Source organism: Vulpes vulpes, chromosome 1 (genome assembly GCF_048418805.1).
Source record: "Vulpes vulpes isolate BD-2025 chromosome 1, VulVul3, whole genome shotgun sequence".
Taxonomy (NCBI): domain Eukaryota; kingdom Metazoa; phylum Chordata; class Mammalia; order Carnivora; family Canidae; genus Vulpes; species Vulpes vulpes.
Genome location: NC_132780.1, coordinates 26,148,754 through 26,165,042, shown reverse-complemented (window position 1 = coordinate 26,165,042; position 16,289 = coordinate 26,148,754). Strand labels below are relative to the sequence as shown.

At 60.6% G+C, this 16,289-nt stretch overlaps 1 protein-coding gene across 3 annotated transcripts; it reads right to left on the bottom strand.

Annotated features, from left to right (window-relative positions):
* Nucleotides 1–306: 306 nt before the first annotated feature.
* LOC112908645 (uncharacterized) lies at nt 307–15,133 on the bottom strand. 3 transcript variants are annotated; one of them, XM_072761253.1, is made up of 5 exons: nt 14,909–15,092; nt 7,513–7,613; nt 5,317–5,508; nt 2,739–2,868; nt 307–2,265 (listed from the first exon to the last, which is right to left on the bottom strand). In XM_072761253.1, exons 2-5 carry the CDS (start codon nt 7,561–7,563, stop codon nt 1,694–1,696), a joined length of 945 nt encoding a protein of 314 aa, XP_072617354.1. In that variant the 5' UTR covers nt 7,564–7,613; nt 14,909–15,092; the 3' UTR covers nt 307–1,693. The 3 variants fall into 3 exon arrangements, 1 of the variants encoding a protein (XP_072617354.1); XR_012002105.1 differs by lacking the exon at nt 5,317–5,508; XR_012002106.1 differs by lacking the exons at nt 5,317–5,508; nt 7,513–7,613 and having other exon boundaries at nt 14,909–15,133.
* Nucleotides 15,134–16,289: the final 1,156 nt, after the last annotated feature.

Here is a 16,289-nt window from a genome sequence, read left to right as displayed (position 1 = left end):
AATCCCATAGGTATTTCCTACAAGTGGTTTGGGCTGCAAATGTGAGAAAGCCCATCTCAGAGGTGCTCTAACAGGGATGCACTTAGCAGTGTCACAGAAGACGCAGTCAGAGCCTGTGCCCCGGCCAAAGGACGCCCCAACCAGGTGCATCCTGTCCTCCCATTTCCATTCCCAGCACAAAAGCCTTGAACCCTGGTGCTGGCTGCCTCATGGTTACAAAATAGCTACCAGAGCTCTGGGCATGTCACCAACATCTCAGACTGGAAGGAAGGGACAGGGGAAAGCCTATGAAGTCTCCAGATGATCTTTTCTTTTCTCTCTCTTTTTATTTTTTTTGTTATGCCTTGAAGGGTCCCATTCCCGGTCCCCCCGAAACAGTGGCAAAGGAAAGGAGAGGTTATTGCTGTGACTAGTTCAGACCAAATGGATATGGAAATGCTTCCTCCTGGGAGCTGGAATGCTCTCTCCCTGCTACACAGATGCAGAATTGGGTTCTTCTGGCAAGAAGTGTGGACCACGGGAGGGAAGGGACCGTGTCTTCCATGAGCCCGGGGCTGGGTGGGGAGAGTCCCCGATAAGTAACCGGCTCCCTGTTTCTGGCAGGGTCCATGTTTGGAGCTCCCAAGTAAGGTCAAGTCTTGATTCTGTCTGGCTTAGAGAAGGAAGCTCATAAGCACACGAGCACCAAAGCCAGTAGTTGCCATCCTGGATCCTGCACCCGCACCTTCTCGTTGCCCATCCTGGATCCCGCACTTGCACCTACTCATTGTCCATCCTGGATCCCGCATCCACACCTTCTCTTTGAAACAAAAGTGATCCAAGGAATTCCCACCTGGTCACCCCCACCAGAGTCCTAGAGAGGCATCGAAGTCCTGGCAGACGCTCTGCAGCAAGTGAGGTGAGGCCAGGTGGATGCAGGTAAGGCCAGCAGCCGCCACAGGGGGCACTGGGGTGGGGGGACACAGGCCATAAAGTCCATGACAGCTGATAGCCTGCAGCATTGGTGTCTGGAGCTGCTCACAGCTATCGCTCATGGAGCCTGAGTGTCAGCGAAGGTGCCTTTTGGCCTTGAGAGAGTTTCACATCCGTGGGGGTATGGGTTCCTCCAGGATCTCCCCTCGACTTTGGGGCCTGACTGTATGGCTGCTGGCTCAGCACAGAGACAGGCCCATCACCCCCACACTGAGGCCAGGAGGAGCAGCCCCGGAAGGTGGGGAATGGACGCCCCTGCCCAGGAGAAGGGGACTGGCTGCTCCAAGAGCTCCCCAGGTTGGTGGGGATCAGCCTGCCCATGGGACTTCCAGCAAGTCTAGATCAGAATCCCGGGCAGCAGCGTCTCAGCCTCGGCTTCTCCGCCAGCAGGATTTCCCAGGCCAGCATATTTCCTCCACCGGAATCATAAGATCTTATGTGACCAAATACATTTGGGCAACGCCAGGAGATCCCCTCGGGCCTCAGCCCCAGCATGGACGGAGTGGGGGCAGCCGATAGCTCACACGCAGGCCGGGACCCAACAGCAGAGGCCAGTTGTGGATGTGAGTGTAACTGCTCTGGCCGGCAAGCATATATCTGGCAGCTTCTCCTGGAGGGAAGCGCTCGCCCGGCCCAGCAACGGGGACAAATGAAAACGTATACCCTCCACCCTCACCAAAGACTCGTGTAAGAATATTCAGAGCAGCTTTACTGGTAAGAGTCAAGACCTGGAAACACCCCCCTCCACCAGGGAAACACGGGACAGGTGTTCTGAGTGTCCAAGCAGGTGCGGGGTAGGATGCTGCACCACGGGGCTGTCCCTGGCCAGGCCACGTGCTCCACCCGGCAGGTCACGGAACCGTCCGCCAGTCCTCCTCGGCTGTCTCAGCCGCTGGGATGCACCACCACGCGTGTGTACGCAAGTCTTGGAACCAGGCCCCAGAAAACAAGCGTGCATTTCAGGACAAACCTCCCCAGAGGCAGGATTCCTGAGTGACCCTGGGCCTCCAGGGTGATGCTTCCCAAATCCAGGGCTCCTGGAGGACAGGTCCTGCTGGAGCATCCTGTCCACCAACACGGCACATGGGCAGTCTTCCTCGGTCTTTCTCCAGGGGGTCTCCTCCCTCGTTGCCTCACTTTGCTCTTTCTTCCATTCCCAGAAAGGGCCAAAGGCCTTTTTGGATACCTCATCCCGAGAAGGAAGTGGGAGGAATTCATGGCAGGCATGGAGGCCCCTGTGGAGTCCGCGCACTCTCCCTTGTCCACATGGGCTCCTGGGAGACGGGACAACCTCTAACACAAAACAGAAGGAAGGAGACGGGTCATCATGTCCATCTGTCCAGCTTGTCCCCCTCCAGGTTCCTGGAACACCCAGCACCCCAGATCGTTCTCAGACTGGCTACATCTGCCTCCCTACAGAGGGGGGTCAGACTCCAGCACAGATGCACCTAGCAGTGCATGAGCCCTGAGGACAGGAGCTCCTCCAGGGGAGGCCTTCCTGCCGACACCCACCACCGCCAAGCCGGACCCCGAGGGCTGCTCCCTGGCCCTGGGGGGAATCCCTCCTGCAGGCTGTGATCTGCATGCTGGGCCCTCTCGGCGATGAGGGGAGTGCGAGGACGAGCACGAAGACGAAGAGGAATGCTCCAGATAAGGGAATCTTGCCTCACAAAACCAGGAGGAGCAAGTCCCAAGCAGCACAGGCAAGCCACAAACCCTCCACAGGGCAGCAGGGCCCAGGGCCTCAAGGGTCACCGGTCACTCACGTGCATCAGCGACAGCCCAAGCCTCCGGGTAGAGAAACTTGCAGAGCAGGAGCAGAGGGGCCGCAGTTCTCGCTGGGGCCAGCCGCAGCGCCCCACGACTGACCGCAGGGACACAAGAACTCCTAATGGCCTGGTGAAAATAAACGTGTAAACCATCTGAGCAAGTTCCCCCAGAAAGTGTGTTTTTTACAAAGCACGGGATAAATCTATTTTTTGCTCCAAGAGCAGAACCAGCAGGCCACTCCAAGGTGACCTTTGTAAAGGGAACAGCACCACATGTGGCAGCATTCTGGGGATCATCCTCATGGCAGGACAAGTCAGGGTGACGGGGCAGTGGGGACGGTGGGGATGGAGGGGACGGTGGGGGCAGAGGGGACCACAGGGACCACTGTCCTAGCAGAATGCTTGTACGTGTGCCCTGGAAAATGCATTTAGGCAGAGCTGGATTTGTTCCAAAGCAAGCTTTCCTCCTTCCCTGCGTCCAAAGTGAACAGATCTGCTGCCCTATTCATGACAAAAGTCATTGCCCGGCTCTGTCATCCCAAGACTGGTGGTGCCCCAGGCCCTCAGGCCATTGGCACATCCACGGGGCCGCTCTGCAAAACAATTTCCAGAGTTAGAAGGGAAGCAGGCTTCTGCGTAAGAGGAGCATCTTGACGCCAGGACAGCCCACCCTCTGCCCATTTCTCCTGAAATGCTTTCGGGGGCAGGACCTTGTCCCTCCAGATTCGGTGGTGTGGCACTTCGAGCCTCTGAAAGGTGACGTTAGGTACGTACTCGAATTTTTTCCCCTGTCAGCTAAAAATATTTGTGGGCCAGGAAGCAAGGCTTTGGATGAGAAACTTCTTTACTAAATATTTTTATATTAGAGGGGGGAATATTTTGAGGTTTTGGGATTGAATCCTGCCCATGTCCCGCAGGTCGCTTCTGTGTCAGTCACCCACAGGCATCAGGAAAAACAGCGATTTTTCTGAACGTGACGTCAGATGCCAAGCATCGGGCACAGCACTGAGGACCACATCCTTGTCCATAGGAAGTCTGGTGGGAGCAGGTTCACATCCCTCTCTGTGCCCTATAGTTTCCCTGAGCGCTCTCGGAATGTGACAGTTTGAACAGATTGTGGCAACAGATGGGGAAAAAAATCACCATCTGATTTTGGTGTGACGTGGAGACATAGAATGTGGTGCACAATAATTAGAGAGGTTGCGTACAGCCAGGAAAGGCCGTCTGCAAACAGCGAGGCTCACTGAGTGTCAACGAGGCTTGGGCCCCGTGAAAGGCGAGGGGAGCCATGTCTACCTCACCACCTTCTATGCCCTGGTCCCCCTAACACCCCAAAGACCCCCTGAGCTGGGCACGTGAACCATGTCCATGGAGTTCAGAGCCTGACCAAGGATGCACACGCTCCTCAGGGTGCACGCACCCTCATCCTCGATCACATGGCAACACAGAGGACAGAGCCTGGCCCCACAACGTCGGGGAGACCAAGGAGGCGGTGGCCGGCAGGGGCTCCAGGAGGGGGCCCCGCTTTGCTGGCAGCCTTTGTCCTTACGGGTGGGTCTCGGCCTCCTGTTTCAATACTTTTCATGTGTTTTAAATATTTAGAGGGAAAACCTAAATATTTGCACACAGGATTTATGGCAGCGTAGGGTCCCTGCACATGCTTGGTGGAAACGGAGTTTGTAGCTGTCACTAGACTTGCGCACTCAGTGGACGTCGTGGACGCACATGCTCGCATGCACAGGCCACCTGAGCCCCCACAGACTCAGGAAACTCTCAGCGTGAGTGCCTGTGGCTCTAGAATCTGGAGGGAGCCCAGAGTTGCTGAGAGGTGCCGAGGGCAGCGTGTGGCCGGCCCCGGGGCAGAGGTAATATGCCTGGACTTGCTCGTGAGCCGAGACTCCTGTTTTCTAAAGGATGGTGGGGGGAAGCAGCTCGCAGACAAAGCTCCCGTCTCGTCTGGCAGGTAAGTATCATGAGTCCTTAAGGGGTCTTAGGTACATTTAATTTACCCAACTGTAAACACAACAGGAGTGAGGCCATCCATATTATGTCCAAACAAGAGCACGTGGGAACGGAGAATATACACAGAAGTTTCCCTGAAGAAATGTGTTTAACTCTCCAGGTGGTCACTTTGCTCTGGTGGGTGTAGGGGGCCCGCAAGGGGGACCATGAGCCACCAGCCCGAGGGAGGATGTGGGTAGGGCAGGGGCATGTGAGGGGGGTGTGTGGCCCCACTGGCACCCAGAGATGGGCTGACCCTCATCCTGCCATCCTGGCCCCCAAACTGCAGAGGGAATGAGTGAATGAAGCAGCGGCCCAGGGGATGGAGGAGCTGGGGGGGGCATCTGGCGGAGGCAGCAGGAGCAGACCAGTGAGGACACGCGAGCGGCAGCAGCGTCCAGCAACCCTGCCTCACCCCTGCAAGCACGGCAGTCTCTGGGCTTCACCTCTGCCTTTGGAGCACAATGTGGGGAGCTCCGGGGCATCACCCCCTCCCGCAGGCTGGTGTGGTCCAGCCGAGAGCCGCTCCCCACGCCCGCACCCCCACCCCAGCCCCCGCAATGCCCCCACTCACAGCCCAGGGACCTTTCCCCGTGCAGAGGGAGGCCACGCCAGCACCTGCACCCGCCGTCCTGGCTGTCATTTCCATGGACGACAGGCAGCCAAGCCTCCCTCTTCTCTCCCAGGCAGAGAATCCCTGACGACCGGGGGTCAGGACAGGCTGCCACGCACATCCTAGCTGGTGTTCTCGGGCTCCAGAGAGCTGCTAAAGCCGCAAAGGGGAACCGTTAGGAGCAACATTGTGGGATCCGCGATTAGAAATGTGGTCAGCGGTCAGGACGTCCGGGTTCACGCCCGATGCTCGGTGTGAGCCCAGGGTCACCGCCCGGGCACACTCACAGCTATAAGACAAACAAACCAATCAGCCTGCGAGCAAAAGACCATGGGGGAGGTAAAGAAAATCCTGTAGAATTCACCTCCCGCCCAGAAAAGGAAAATGAAGCCCTCAGGGAAAAGGGATGAGAGTGTGTCTGCGACCCTGACGCCAGACACAGCAGAAGGGGCTGAAGGGACGGCTTGTGTCCCCAGTACAACCAGGTGGCAGAGGAGTCCAGGAGAAGTGTCGGGGAGAGCAGGCTCTGCGCCCAGCAGTCACGGGAGGGCTGGCCCCTGTGGAGAGGCTCAGGAGAGGGCCGGGCCATGAGGTCTGCACGAGCCCCCCCAGGACCTGTCCCCAGACTTCACAGAACAAGGGCCAGAGAGACAACCCCACCCAGGTCCAGCAGGGAACGGACAGCCGTGACCGTGCCGCCAGGGAGCGTCCACCCTGATTCCACCCTGAGCACGCCTCGCTGAGCCTGGGGGGCCCTGGGGTGCGGGTGCTCCCCCCAGAACAAGAGAGCCAGCTAGGAAGGGCAGATTGGCTCCATGGACAGAGCCAGCCTGAGACACAGGCAGCCTGGGGACAAGAGGCCAACAGTGGCCCAGGGCTTCCTTGTCAGGGGACGGCGGGAGGCAGCTTATGTCCAGGAGAAAACAGGGTCACAGGTAAGGGATGGCCTCCAGCAGAGCAGCCAGCAAACCTCTGCTGGGGGAGGCCTGGCATGGGTGAGGGCAGCAGTAGGCCCCCCCGCCCAACCTGGGGACGTCCCTCCTCAGGACTCCCCTGCCTAACCTGGGCATGTCCTTCCTCAGGACCCCCTGCCCGACCCGCGGACCTCCCTCTTCAGGATCTCCCTGCCCGACCCAGGGACGTCCCTCCTCAGGACCCCCTACCCAACCCAGGGACCTCCCTCTTCAGGACCCCCCTGCCCAACCTGGGCATGTCCCTCCTCAGGGCCCCCTACCTGACCCGGGGACCTCACTCCTCAGGGCCCCCGGCCCCAACCCGGGGGCATCCCTCCGCTGGGCCCTCCTGCCCGACCCGGGGACTTCCCTCCTCAGGGCCCCCCTGCCCGACCCCAGGGACTTCCCTCTTCAGGGTTCCCCTGCCCTACCTCAGGCATGTCCCTCCTCAGGGTCCCCTGCCTGACCTGGGGACATCCTCCTCAGAAACCCCTGCCTGACCTGGAGACCTCCCTCCGCAGGGCCCCCCCCACCTGACCCAGGGACCTCCCTCCTTAGGGCCCCCCTGCCTGACCCGGGTATGTCCTCCTCAGAACCCCCTGCCCGGCCTGGGGACATCCCTCCACAGCCCATGTGGTGGCCCGGGGGCTCCATCCACATCCCCAAGGTGGTCCTGGCCATCACCCAGTCTGCAGGCGTGATGGCTACAGACAACTGATCACATACACATTCTTCCCACATTTTGTTTTTATAGACACCTCAACTCAGAAACTTCCAAATGTATACAGGAACCCCACGGAAGGTGGACAGGGGGGTAAGGAGAAGGTGAACAGGTAGCAGGGGGACAGGGGAAGGACAGGGATGCTTGTTTCTCATCCCGCTTGGTGACACACCAGAGAGTGAGAGGGAAAGCACCCCTGGAGGCCAGCATGGGATGAGAACAGGACTCATATTTTCTAAAACGTAGGGGGGGACCAGAGATGTGGGCAGCTGAACGCTGTCGTGAGTTGTGCAAAGATGCCGTCAGCTCCCATCTAAGGCCGATAAACTGGAAAACAGCAGCTGTGGTTGGGCAGCCACCAGCATGGAGACAGGGTGGGGGGGCGGCTCCCCGGAGCTAGGAACGGGGGGGGGGGGGGAGGGGACTGGGTGCAAATAGGTGTACCTAACGCTGCAGGGTTGAGCCAGTCTTCCTCTTGCCCACCTGTCTGAGAGAGTCTCCCATGATTCTAGGAGGAACCAAGCAGAGCTGCATGCACCCGCTGACAGGTGAGCTGCAGGGTCCAATTTAAATCCAAAGTCGCACTTTGAAAATAAAAAAAAAAAAAAACCAGATGGAGACACAGAGTGAGAAATTGAGAACAGATCTTGCAAAGTGCACGTGTGTAGTTACGGGCTTGTTTGGGGGGCGCAGGGAGAGGCTGGAGGAGGAGGTATGTCCTGGAAGGTGGGGGAACAGAGGGCTGGCCATCCCTGCTTTGTTGCCCCATGAGCGTCTGTGAGCCTCTAAAGCCTACGCCACGATGAGATCTGCGAGCTACGTCTAGCGCGTTCCCGCCCACCTCCCTCTGGATGTCTCGTTTACTCCTGTATTTGCCTCAATAATAGAAAAAGTCACCTTCTTTGGGTGGAAAGTCAATCTTTGCCAACAGACGATGCTCTTTCTAAACGACTTTGGCCCTGGTGAGTCAAATACCAGTCAAGCGGTTTGCAAGCGAGCGGGGGAGAGCCGGAGTGCGGGGCTGGGGCTGGTGGAGGGGGTCCTGCTCTCCCCAAGGGAACCAGGTGGGGGGGCCGGGGGGGGGGCAGCGTCACTCCATGCCTAGACAGTGGCCTGACTCGAAAGCACTTTCGGTTTGTGCGAGCGCTTCCACGGCTTGCAGAGCATGACCTGTCAGCCAGGCCTCTCCATAAAACCATGTCCCAGAACTGGGTCGTTGCAAGTAGGCCTCTGTGTTCATTCATCGCTAGCCCCCCACCTCACCCACTCTGCCTGGGATGTGAGCCACATGAGCACCCTCCACGCCCGGTCGGGGCCTCCACTGGGTCTGACTGAGGATGTTGGAAAAAGTGGAAGAGGAGAAAAGACAGGTGCACAGAGTCTGTGCCAGGCGCTGGGTGAGCTTGGCCGTGTGCGGGGAAGGCTGTCCCCGGCCAGAGGCCCAAGCCCATAGAGTTGGGGATGCACTGATGACACCGAACCGGTGATGAGGCCTCAGGTCTTGTCGTGGAAGAAGCCAGCTCCTTACACCGTCCAATCCTTGATTGGGGAGCCTGGGGTCACTGAGTTTCCTGTTCCCAGGGTCAGTGAGCAAATGGTGGCTGAGGTGGGTGCCCACGGGTCCCAGGGGCAGGCGGCTTACCAGCAGGTGGACCCATCCTTGTCCACCTTTGCACAAAAGGTCTATGTGCGGAGAGGCATGGCCAGGAAGCCCGAAAGCTGGGGCTCAGATCCTACCTCCCACAGTCACAGCCAACAGAGCATAAACAAGCCCCCTAACCCTGTTAGAACAGTCACATTTCTGGATGAGGATGACAAGGCCAGCATGCCCTGCCTGCGTGTTTGTATTGGGGAGGCTCACGCCCTGGGGGGTTGGAGATGCAGCATCGCCTGCCCACAGCCCAGCAGCCCGTGATTGCTGCAGGAAACCGTGCCCCCGGGAATGCACTGTGACTACACATTTGCCCCCTGGCTCTAACCCGGCGGGACGTGTGCTGGCCCTGTGTGCTCAGGACCATCCACCTGTTCTCGCAGGTGCTGCTCCCACCCAGCCCCGAGGCTCTGTGACCTGCAGGACCGCACCCCGCCATGGGCAGAGGCAGGCGGCCCAGGTCTGACCGGTCGTGGATCTCTAAGCCATTTGGGGTTATAAGTTCACATGTTGGGTGTGGGACCCGACCAGAGTCCTTTCGTGAGGCTCTCCGTAGGGTGGGAGAGTCCTCGTCATTATTGTGTTGTGGCAAGAGAGTGAAACCAACACGCCAGCAGAACTGGAGGCTGTCAGAGACAGCACAGGAGCGGCACAACAGTGGCTTCGCAGCCCCTGGATCTAGCTATACCTGCAGCATCACTAGGTGTAAGTGAGCCACAATTCTGTCACTTGCAACTAAGAGTCCCATTGCCTCCATGAATAATAAAGTAGACACGTTTGACAGTGATTTTACAGAAGCATCGTGCTCAGGGCTAGGGACGTAAAGTCTGGGGATGCCCTTTAAAATAGTAATTCATGGGGCACCTGGGTGGCTCAGCAGTGGAGTATCTGCCTTCGGCTCAGACTGTGATCCCCGGGTTCTGGGATCAAGTCCCATGTTGGGCTCCCTGCAGGGAGTCTGCTTCTCCCTCTTGCCTGTGTCTCTGCCTCTTTCTGTGTGTCTCTCAGGAATAAATAAATAAAATCTTAAAAAAAAAATAGACCATACTCAAGAGACTTTGGAGGGTCCATCCAGATGGAACAGAGGGAGGACAGGAGAAACGTTCTTACCTCCCACTGACCTCTAACTGAAATTCAGCATTTCCTTCAAGGGTCAGTATAGACAACAGAACCCAGAAAGGTCAGAGGGCTGTGTGACCCGCCCCAGGACTCAGAAAGCTGCTCCCGTCTCAAAACACCAGGCAGCTCATTTCCACTTAGGAATTGCTGGTTCTCAGATCCACTGCTGCAGCGTGTTACTCAGCGTGTAAACAAAGAAGCAAATGGATCACAGTTTAACAGACTCTGATAACTGGATTTCAGGATAACAGGTTTGGTTTCTAATCCCGTGTTTTCGGTACATTTATCCCGTGTTAACGGTACCCGTTATTCGGTACATTTAGAACCATTGCTCTGAAAGGAGGTCAACAGGGGTCACGAAGCTGTAGAGGCTCGAAACGAAGACCAGAGTAAAGAGGGAACAAACCAGGGGACCCTGGTGCGGGCTGTGGAGGGCAGGTGTGCCTCCACCTCCGCGGGCAGGACTGCCAGGTGACATGGCAGCGGGAGGGGACATGTGGGTTGGCTTGGGGACTCTGGATGCAGGATGCCTGCGGGGTAGCCAATGTCTGGAGGGCCCTTCCAGGAGAGGGGGGCTTGGGGAAGTGTGCTGGCTCTGCCGCCAGTGAGGCAGGCGGTTTTGGGGTCTGGGAAGGCATCACCGGTGCAGGTCAGCGGAGGACACCAGCTCTGGGTCAACTAATGGTCAGCAAGCACGGCCCACCAGAGGCCTGTCCCCTGCCCCTGACTCCCACTGACCCCGGGTCCCGCCAGCCTGCACCCTGGAAGGTTTACCCTGTGCGTGCGTGACAGGGGAAGGCCTGATCAGCCAGGATGGGGGCTTAGTGACTCAGGAAGCGCGTGCGTGCGTGAAGGCTGGATTATACTCCTTCAGCTGAGGGAGTGTGCACTTCGCGGTCTGACGGCTAAAATACCGTGGGGTGCCGGGAACAATGGTGATGGCTCAGCCAGGCTTTCATTTATAAGCTGCTGCCGGAATGCAGCCTTCTAGAACACAGCCAGTGCATCTGGTGTGCTCCTGGGAGGGCACTTCCTCTCCAGCTGAAGAGGGTGCTCTGGCAACGAGTGCCCGATAGAGACCCCCGGGGGACCCTTCATCTCGGGGTGGGTGGGGAGGCTGCCAGAGTGGGACGGCCAGTGAGGAGCGGGGTGGCAGTCATGCCATCCGCGGTCACCTTCAGAAGGCATTTCCCTCGAACCGGAAGCGGCACGGCCTCCCCGGTCATTACCCAAGCCCCCCCAAGGCCCGTTTCTGCAGGGGCTGCACCACACCAACCCCCCAGCCCGCTTGACAGCTCACGTGCTAAGGTCCCGGCCAGGGCTGTACCTGCTGCAGCAGGTGCAATGCAATGCACCTCGCCTCCCTCGCTCAGATACTCCCCGTGTGGCCACCTTAATACTGCTCTCAGCCAATTGCACCCACTCTCAGCTGCACCCGGGCGGTGCAGAGGTAGAGAAGTAAGTATCTCTCCTCACGCCCACGGGGCAATGGTGGAAGCCGAGCAGAGCCTGTGGCACCTGGGCTGCCACATGGAGCCTCCCCGCAAAGTGGACTTCGTATCATCTACCCAGACAATGGTGCTCGTCCACACAGAGACGGCGGAGCTGGAGAAACACAGAGACACTCCACACGACGTGCTCCATGGATCCAAACACTTGGCATTTCTGGAGAAGCTCCAAGACAAATTGGTGGATGCGCTGTCATTGCTCCTTGTCAAATTAGCATGGAAAGGGGGAGCAGGGGACCGGAGGTGGGTCGGAGGTGACATAAGATTGCCACCCTGTGCCCAGGCTCATTTGGCTGCTCTTATGTACATGTTTAGGATGTCCCGTCATGGAATGTAAAGTGGCAACAAGGAGAACAGAAAGACAAACTGGGTCACTTGGTGTGATGGGCTGAGGCCACAGGGACGGGAGGCCCTTCCAGAGACTGGCTGGTGGGAAGCGAGCAGCGCTCACCCTGAGCCCTCCCCCTGCCCCTGACATACATGAGGAAACAGGGGACAGGGCCAGGGTGTAAGGTGCTGAGGCTGCTGGTCCTCGCTCCAGGGCAGGGCGCTAACAAGTGTCTGGCCCGTGGGCCGCCCTTGGCCCCTTGAAGTGCTGGGACGGGGTGCAGGTGTGCAGAGAGCACGGCGGGCCTGGCAGCGGGGGGAGCTTCTGAGGTCACCCCGATGCAGGTCGCTCCAGCAGGCTCCCGCGGTGGCCCCAGGACCTGTCTAGACACTGGCTCGGAAGGACGCGCTCCTCCAGGGGCGGCGGCTCCTCTGGCAGGCGGATCTGCCAGAAAGCGCTCTCGGGGAGCGGAAATCTACTCTCTAATCTAATTTCCACCCATCTGTCCTCCTTCTGCCCTTCATAACCCCACAGGGTAATCCTTCTTCCCGGACAGTTTTGCAAATATTTGGATTCCACCATCTTGCGCTCCACACATCCATCTCTCAGGCTGACGTCTCCTGACGTGCCCGACCACCCTCCCATGGCCAGCTGGTGACTGTCCTTGGGCTCTAGCAAGGGCACCGTGTTCCAGTGGCGCCCAGTGGGACAGGGATAAGGGGGGGTACCCCTCCCACCTCTGTGATGCTCACAATCCTGGATCCTAAGAGTGGGTATTCGCTCGGGGCAGGGGATGCTGTTAAAACAGCCCTGCTCTAATCTCTTCCCATCAAGTTTTAATCCCAGAGGGATGGGGACCTCAATTCATGGCTCCACCAAGCAGAAGGAGCTTGGAAAGGTTGTTGCCCCACTTTCCTGGATAGTCCCCAGCACCAAGGGTGGAGTACACGGCGCCATGGAGCAGCTACTGCTGTTCTCTTGGCAAGCCCAGCCCAGCTCAGAGCTTCCCCCCTGGGGAAGGCGGGATGGGGCTCCCAAGGTCACCCTGGAGCATGGAAGGCAAGGCCCTGGAGCCTCTGAGATTCCAGGTCATGACCCCACCGCCAAGGCACAGAGGGAGAGGGATGAGCCGTCACCCGGCCTGTGTGCATGCTCAGCACTGCTTCACCATCCGGACCTGTGCCGGCCCTCAGGTCCTGGTCCTAAGGCCTGGCTGGCAGGGCCTCAGCAGAGCAAGGCAAGGGGCCTGTGAAGGGGACCGAGGCTCTTGGGCTGCCCCGGATCATTTAGGGAAGTGTATGTTTTTAACTCTCCCTCTGGCTCTCAGCAGCAGTGGTCACCAGGAGAGCAGTCCCGGGTTCCCTGGGAGAGTGCTGCGGCTCAGGCCAGAGGCCCAGGCCTAGTGAGGGAGCCCCCACGCCCACCCGTGGCAAAGCCCCACCGGCTCATGGGGAAACCGTGTTCCTTCCTGCGGACAGCATCCACAGCAGCTGTGGGAGCTCCCTGAGATCACAGCCTTCAGAGGATGCCCAGGGCCCCCAAGGCCCCACATTAGTACAGACATGTGTCACCAGGGGCCGCACTGGGGAACCTTTTGCCATTTGGTGTAGGAGACGTGATCGCTGGGCAGACAGTTGGCAGGGAGCACACAAGGGCCGCGGAAACACCGCCGGCTGGAGGAGGTACCTGCCCGCCTCAGTCTGGGAAATGCAGGGGCCGCTCCTGCCCAAAGTCAGGCTTCCTGAGATGCCAAGGGGCAGCCGTGCGCTGTGCACACGTGCGTGCAGGGCAGGGCCCCAGCAGAGTGGCCGGGGGCCTGGGGGCGCGGGAGACCTGGGGATTTGGGGGGGCCGGGAGGGGTGCAGTCAGGCCGGGCTCCCGGGAGGGGCCCGCCGGGCCCTGAGCAGGTGGTGTGGGGGGGTGGGGGGGCGGGGGCGGGTGGCTGGGCCCGCCTGAGCGCGGGCGGGCCAGGGGCCGCCTCTGAGGCCCCGCGCGGAGAGGAGGCGGGAGGGGGAGGAGGGGAGGAGGGGAGGAGGGGAGGAGGGGAGGAGCGGTGGAGGAAGGTGAAGAGAGGGGAGGGCGGAGGGGAGGGGACGAGCCGCGGAGGAGGAGTCTGCCGGCAGCCGGGCGGGGGAGGAGGCGGCGGGAAGGGGAGGGGAGCGGGGGAGGGGCCTGCGCGCCGCCCCGCGCCCTCCCTCCCGCGCCGGCCTCCGCGCCCTCGCGCGCCGCAGCATCCCGCCGCCGCCCCCGCCGCCGCCCCCGCCGCCCGAGCCCGAGCCCGAGCCCCGAGCCCCGAGCCCCGAGCCCGGCCCGAGCGCCCCGCCGCCCGCCGCCCGCCGCCCGCCGCCATTCCTGCGCCCGCGCTCGCCGGGCCGGGCACCGCCGGGACGCGCGGCCAGGACGCGCCACGCCAGGTAAGGGCCGGCTGGCGGCGGGAGCGCGCGGGCCCGGCAGGTGCGCGGGGGCGGGGGCGGCGGCGGGACCCTCCGAGACCCCGGGCCGCCGGGAGCCCCCAGCCTCCACCCGCCGGGCCCTCCCGCAGTCCCCGCCCCGGAGCCCCCCCCTCCTCCCCGGACCCCGACCCTCCCGGCGTCCCCTCCTCGGAGCCCCCCGGCGGCGCCCCTTGGGACCAGCCCCCCAGGCCCCTCCCGGCACCCCCGGGACCCCTCCCTCCGCTCCCGAGCACCCTCCGGGCCGGCGCGCAGGTGGCTCCGGGGGCGCAGGGCGCGCGGCCGATCGCGGCTGGGAGCGGGGGCGGCGCGCAGACCGGGCGGGCGCTCCCCTGGCCGCTGGGCCCCCCGGGCCCTCCGGGTCCAGCCGCTCGGGCCTGGCCGCGCTCCGCGGGCTTCTATTTCGGGCCGGAGGCCGCGGCCCCCGTGCGCCGGCCGGAGACGCGCACTCAGACAGGTGGGGCAGGTCAGGGCCCTGGCGGTGAGGGCTGCAGGCCTCGGGCTTCCCTCAGGGTTCGGGCTGCGTGATTCTAGAACAGCCAAGGAGACTCTCCAGCCTTGGCTGGGGCTGCACCTGTTGCAGCCGCCTGGTGAGCTGCAGGGAGCTGAGCCCACTGGGGTTTTCCGGTGCGCACATGGAAAGGAGACTTGGGTGGTGGTCCTTCTTGTCATCGGGAGGGGGGGCGCATGTGAGTCTGTATGGGGGCAGTTCACCGAAAATGAGGCCTGTTGTCAAGGGCTGGGTGAGCCCTGCCTTCCAGCGCCTTCCGACCCCGTGCCTCCCAAAGTTGGCTCTGTTTTTGTTTTACAAACCTCCCCTTACCTTGAGCACGTCCAGGCCGGTGGGTGGCCAGGCTGCTGCAGGCCAGGCCAGACCTGGGGCTTGTGGCCAAGCAGCTGGCCCTCCTGCTCTGAGTCTATTCAGGTCCACTAGGCGCCACGGAGCGGAAGTTTCTTCTGCAAGGGGGTGAAGTGACATCGTGGCCTGTCACCTCATATCTGCCCCAGGCCCGGGGCCAGCCGGCTGGCTGCCTGGGCACCGTTATTTGGGACTGTTTACTGTGTCCCAGAAACAGGCTGCCTCAGCCAGCGCTGGGGCCAGGATTCTGGTGGAGATAATGCCCTGATTGTCACTTGAACGGTTGGTGTCTATGCACATCGTCTGTAAAAATAAAGAAGAATAAAGCCGGCCTGCTCTGAGTACTCTAGGCACCATGTGCTACCAGGGATAAAAGCTCAGGAATGAGGGACTGGTGAGGGACACACTGGCTGTTTCTGTAGACAGGGACTGGCCCTCTGGGAGCCAGACCTGCACTTCGCCCTGAAAGTGCCTGTAATACACCCAGCAGGTGAATCAGGTAAAGGTGTAGAAGCTAATCAGCAACACAGAGAGGTATCTCTACCCGGTCCCTCCCTCGCAGGACCGTGAGCTGGTGGGGGGGAGTGACTGACTCCCCGTGATGGGCTTTGCCATCTGTTTGTCTGCCTCTGAAATAGTACAGTTGAGCTTGTCTGCCTACCCTCTGCCCAGGCTAGCACATGTCTGTTGGAAAATGCAGCTTTGCAGAGCCCCCTCCCCTGGTGCGTGGGGTGCCCTGCCGCTCCTGCTCTAGCCCCGGCAGGCAGTGCACACATCCGAGCTGGGGTGTGGGGTGTGGGCCGTGCTGCACAGCTGTCCAGTGGCTGGAGGTAGGGGGCAGCAGGGCAGGGCAGGGAGATGACCTTCATGACATCACTCACTTGTGATCCCCACCGTGTGGGTTATCTGAGGCAGATGCATCTCGAGGGCCTTCCCCACCCCAGGCGGGGATGTCTAGGCCGGTCTTGGGAGAGCATACTAATGGTCGGCTCTGGTGCCAGCTCACAGCAAAATCAATAACGCCTTGCAAGGACCATGGATCCGCTGTGCTTCTGGAGAGAGTCCGCCTCTCCCACACCCAGTGTGGACAGGCCTAGGCCTCCGGCCCCTCCCTCTGGGTCCCATTGCTCGTAGTGGGGGAGGAACGGGCGGGGCCAGGAGGGCGGCTGCAGAGCCTTCTCCTGATGCTGCGTGCTGTGTGGTGAGTCTGGGGCCAGAGCTCCTGTTTCAGCAGCTGGGACCTGGTCCCCAGGCATCCCCGTTGCTGGCTGGGGTAGGCCCCTGCCGCTGTGGCCGTGAATTCACTTCCCGATTATTCCATAATTTATAGTGACTCTCCTCTTCT